Genomic DNA, 5706 nt, shown 5'->3' on the forward strand with positions numbered 1-5706 from the left:
GATACTGTTATATGGACTGTTAGATATGTAATTCGTCTGACGTTCCGTGTGTCATGTGGTTCGTCTGAGTTCATTGTTTCATTGTTGTTGTCTTGTGGGACTGTCGTAGTAAAAGGTCATTGATATATATATGGCGGACATGACTTTTGTTTATTCATAACGAACATTGGGTGAGTGCGTTCTTTGTATGTAATTGAACAATAAATGTAATAATTAAATTGTATAACTCGTTATGTTATCTCTGCGAGTCAGTCCGAGGGAAACATAACAGATACTATATGTAACTCCTTGTATTTTAGTACTTTGTGTGCAGTATATCTGTATTGTTGAATATGATGGTTGTTTGTATTTCATGTTCTCTGGGGTTGCTTGTAAACTGGAAAGGAGAGAGAAAGAGAGAGAATTTGGTTAGTTCCTTTTAAGTTTTGTAGCTAGGTTATTAAGTGGGGCTGTGTGAGTGTAATATCAACTGCCTATGAAACTGTGCAGGTTTCATCAACACATGTAGATTAGATAGAAGTTTAAAAGACTGGGTTAGAAGATGGATCCTTACAGTATTCCTTTTGAGAGAAGAACGTGTCAATTATTGATATCAAGGATGAGTCTTTGTAAAATTTTTGAGAATGTTTTGAGTGGGAGATCAATCTGGGTGATAAGTCTTCATTTGACTTTTTGTTGGGCTGTAATGAACTGTAATGATTTTGCTTACCAAGATGTGTGCATTGAAATCACTCCCAATGATAATAGTAGAGAGGGTGTTAGGGCTACTTTAGAGGGTTGGGTTGAGTGGCTTCTCACTATTTTTTCAGGGTGTCAAGCTGGCAGAATTGTTAGCATGCCAGGCAAAATGCTTAGCAGCATTTTGTCTGTCCTTACATTCTGAGTTCAAATTCTGCTGAAGTCAACTTAGCTTTTCATCTTTTTGGGGTCAATAAGCACCAGTAATCGACTTACCCCCTCCCCCCAAATTGTTGACCTTGTGCCAAAATTTGAAAACAGTATTTGAGAAAGTGTTTAAATATTCTAGTTGATGTATGTAACATAATGGCATAGTGGGTGAGAATTGTTATGGTATGTAGATGTGTATTACTGGCAGAAATAAATAAAATTTTTACTTTATACACAGTTATTTTGATATTTATTTTTCTGTATCATTAGAATCTAAAATTAAGATTTAATATATTAAAGTAACCATCTATGTATAATACTTAATGTATATACATCGTTGAATGTTACTGCAATATCCGTCCAGAGATAAAAACTCTTTGGATGAATACTGCAGTAACTTGCCTTTCAATGATTTATACACATTATGATACATAGATGACTACTTTAATATATTACTGCTCCAATTGCATATACTAAATATATATATTTACATGCACTCACATACATAGCTCTACATACACACAATTGTTGGAATATATTGGAATATAATTAATATTGTTTCTGCATATTTTTATGGTCATTAGACTCCTCAGCTGACATTAGCCAAGCCCTACATCGGTTAACGGAGCCTGCTGTGCCAACTCTTTCTTCTGTAATGTCCCAAGCCACCAACAAAGTGAAAGTAAAGACCATAGAATGTCCCATTGGACAACCTCTCTTCAATGAAATTTTATTTGTAAGTATGGTGTTGTTCTTATTTAACCCCCATTTTAGTCCAGCTGTGAACTTTCCCTTTAAAGGCATAATGTACTCAACATTTCGTAAAGTTTTTGAGAATGTACTTGAGTGGGAGATCAGTCTGGGTGATAATTCTTCATTTGGAATTTTGTTGGGTTTTTGAACTGTAATGATTTTGCCTGCTTTTGTAATATCTGCATTGCTTTTGTATCCAGATGTAAGCATTGAAACCACTCCCAATGATAATATTTGAGTGTTAGGATATTCTAGTTGACGTATGTAACATGACAGCATGATGGGCAAGAATGGTTATGGTATGTAGTCTTCCTTTTTACAGTGATAAATATCATTTGAGAGAGGTTTGACTGCTATTTCTAACAGGTCAAGTGACAACATAGAAGCTTACACATTGGCTTGATATATAAATATAGTGTTACTGTGAGTGCAGAGGTCAGTGGTTCACATCTTGTTGAGAGGACTGAACTGAGTTTCAGTGTGTAGTGATTGTGCATTTGTGTGAAGTGTTGAGTTTATCTCCTGTGGGTGTGTCTAGAACAGGAATTGGATTGCATGGGCCTTATAAAACTGTCACTAGGGCTGATCACCCACTGACTATAAAAGGTTAAGTAATCGATTCTGTTGTATAATAACTAAGAACAGACTGGTAAAGAATAAAAGAAAAGGCCAGTACCGCCTGACTGGCCTTCGTGCCGGTGGCAAGTAAAAGCACCCACTACACTCTCGGAGTGGTTGGCGTTAGGAAGGGCATCCAGCTGTAGAAACTCTGCCAAATCAGATTGGAGCCTGGTGTAGCCATCTGGTTTCACCAGTCCTCAGTCAAATCGTCCAACCCATGCTAGCATGGAAAGCAGACGTTAAACGACGATGATGATGATGATGAATGATACAGATTTATCTGTTCGACTGAGAACATAGTTTTGAAACTCTGAAATCTGAGGAAACTGAAGTGATGGCCTGAGTTGGCAATCAATAATCAATAGTTGAAGTGAGAAATGTAAATTCTAACATTTTAAGTCTTTTCTTTCATCTGAAAGTGAGGAAGAGAGAAAAAGTGTTGTTGTATGGGCAAATAAAATTTTATGGGTCTATAGCTTAAATGACATTAGACTCTAGACTTGAATTTCATATTTTTGAATGATTGAACTCTATGACTCAAACTGTCATGTCTCTCAGTTTTACAGAAACACAGCTGTCCTTATCTGTAGAGTTTTAGAAGGCTGCCAGCTGAGTAGGTCATGGGTCATAGCCCATTTTTAGCACTGTAATGAATCTATGCTTGATACTTTTAACTCTTAAATGGTCTGGTCTACTAGATAAGTATATTATGGTACCTGTTTACAACTCATTACTGTAAGCAGTGGGAGCACTGTATGTATATTTGATGAACGTTTCATTCACTTGAATACTGTAAATCCCATGAGTGTCTATGTATGTGTTAGCTGTAGAAATGAAATACCTGTGTGTAAAAGGTATAGTTTTATTGTATATTGAGACAGATTTAATTCTTTATTCATCAGTTTATGTAGCTCTTGTGAAAATGTACTATATTATCTAGAGATGTTAGTTGAGTTACATTTGTAAACTGTCCAAGAGCAGATTTTTATCTCATTTGCCTGAAGCCATGAAACCAGAGTTCATCCCTTAGGAAGTCATTTACAATATATTAACACTTGCGTTTTTACATGAATATCTTTTCTAAAGAGATAAGGGTTAGGGTTCACTTATCATGAATCAGATACCTTGTCTGATGATCATTTAATCATCCAATTAGTTATGGGACTTTAATCTTCCACTCCTTCAAAGCAAATTTTCATTTGGTTTTCAATAGCCTGATTTATTTTTGGATTTTTTGGAAACTTCTAGTTTCTCTTTCCGGATGCCCGTCCTGACCAAGATCCTGACACCATCAACCAACCTTCTGAAGATTACTTTGAAGTTCCTCTTTCAAGAGTAGAGTTGAAACAGGTTTGTTTCATTATCATTCTCTGTTATTTTTTTTTTTTTTGATGATCATTACCATTTTCTGGGGTTTTTTTTCCTACACTGGCATACGTGGACTGGTCTTGCAGCATCAAATCACCACTCATAGTCCTTAGTCATTTGATACACAGAAAGTGCTAACTGGCAAACTTTGGTGTGTTTTTTGTATAGTCTTCCTGACTGGGCATCAGATATGGTGTGCAAGAGAGAAGACTGCACTGACATGGTTATGTGATGTACATGGATGAGAACAGCTGCATAAAGAAGTGCCAATCTCTAACTATGGAGAGAACCTGTGGAAGAGGTAGATCCAGGAAAACGGGTGGAAGTGGTGGAGAATGGATCTTTGGATGTTGAGTTTCATGTAGGCGATGACAAGTGATTGAGACCTTTCATGCTTTGCTGTGCTTGAGAAGACACGTAAAAGGCACCTGTGCTGGTGACACATAAAAAGCACGTATGCTGGTGACATATATAATGCACCCACTACACTCTTGGTGTGGTTAGCATTGGAAAGGGCATCCAGCTGTAGAAACCAAGCCAAACCAGACTGGAGTCTGGTACAGCTATCTAGCTTACCAGTTCCAGTCAAACTGTCTAACCCATGCTAGCATGGAAAACAGACACTGAATGAGGATGATGATAATGTGAATAAATAAGCATTACCTTTGACAGAGTAATCTGAATGCTAAAGTTTTAAGATGGTGACGGTGTGATTTGAGGGAAATTTTTTATTTTAACTTTATAACTTCATCCTACAGAGAATTGATTTAATGATTTTATTTTAGGAAATGGCTAAACAGCTGAAGTCTGCACCCCTGGATAGCCTCACTACACGAATGGCCACATGTTTGTGCCTCATAAACCGAAATCATGGTGGTTGGAAAGCAGTGGCACAACTATGGCAAGAAATTGTGTTGGAGCTACGCTATCGTCTTGATAACAATTATTTAATCTCTGGGTAAATTTTGCATTTCTACTCAACCATTTTTAACAAATCTTGCTGATAACACTCTTACCAATTGTTTCATGTTCCTAGTCACATATTCAGCCCAAATATTTTGCCTGTTTTATGTTCAAACCAGCTAGAGCTGGCCTCTCACACCTACCTTACAATATCATTCTAGAACTATACTGTCACATAATCAAAATCTCAAAGCTATGAGATAATGCATGATTAATTCAAAACAATGTGAATAAATAAACATTACATTTAAAAGAGTAGTTTGAATGCTAGAGTTAAATCAACTGTTTAGGTCACTGACACTGAGTTCTTTCCCTCCTTCTCTCTCTCACACACACACATATCAAAGTTTTATTTTGTTATTTCAAAATTTATTGTTTTGATTCGGCTAACAGGATTGAGTCTGGACCTCCAAACATGGGGAGCTGTATTCTTCATCAGAAATTGCAGGTGAGTAAAGAGAATTCCTCCTCCCCTAAACATTTGTTCTTCCTTATTCCTTGTTATTGTTATCTTAATAATTTCTTTCTATATAAACTAGAAAATAAAAGCATTATTATTATTTTTATTATTTATAAACAATATAGTAAGAACAAATGATAACATGCCAAACTAAATGTACAACAGTATTCAGTTTCACCCCACTCTCTAACTTAGAGTTCAAACCCCACTGAGGTTACTTTTGTCTTTCATCTTACTGGGATCAGTAGAATAAGTACTAGTTAGATACTGAGGTTGATTTAACCAACTGTACCTCTGGTGTCTTTATCTGTGACTGATGAGATACTTGAACTAATGAGAAGTCTATGTAGTTGCTCAACCTGTTAGAAATAGAAGCTAAATGTTCAGATATTGATCAGGTTAACTTTCTTTTGCCTTTCTTCTGCTGCTAAAATAAATACCAGTAATATACTGAAACAAGTATAAAAGATAAATTCCAAGTAGGCGTAGGAGTGGCTGTGTGGTAAGTAGCTTGCTTACCAACCACATGGTTCCGGGTTCAGTCCCACTGCGTGGCACCTTGGGCAAGTGTCTTCTACTATAGCCTCGGGCCAAGCAAAGCCTTGTGAGTGGATTTCGTAGACGGAGACTGAAAGAAGCCCGTCATATATATA

At 36.5% G+C, this 5706-nt stretch overlaps 1 protein-coding gene across 1 annotated transcript in view; it reads left to right on the forward strand.

The window, feature by feature from the left end:
• The window catches only part of LOC106874364 (rab3 GTPase-activating protein catalytic subunit), a 48700-nt gene that overhangs the window by 23211 nt on the left and 19783 nt on the right, over positions 1–5706 (forward strand). Inside the window, exons 13-16 of the mRNA XM_014922077.2 lie at positions 1473–1624; positions 3511–3612; positions 4416–4588; positions 4987–5041. Of these exons, the coding sequence (XP_014777563.1) occupies positions 1473–1624; positions 3511–3612; positions 4416–4588; positions 4987–5041 (482 nt within the window). The remainder of the gene's footprint in view (positions 1–1472; positions 1625–3510; positions 3613–4415; positions 4589–4986; positions 5042–5706) is intronic.

Source organism: Octopus bimaculoides, chromosome 1 (genome assembly GCF_001194135.2).
Source record: "Octopus bimaculoides isolate UCB-OBI-ISO-001 chromosome 1, ASM119413v2, whole genome shotgun sequence".
NCBI classification, from domain to species: domain Eukaryota; kingdom Metazoa; phylum Mollusca; class Cephalopoda; order Octopoda; family Octopodidae; genus Octopus; species Octopus bimaculoides.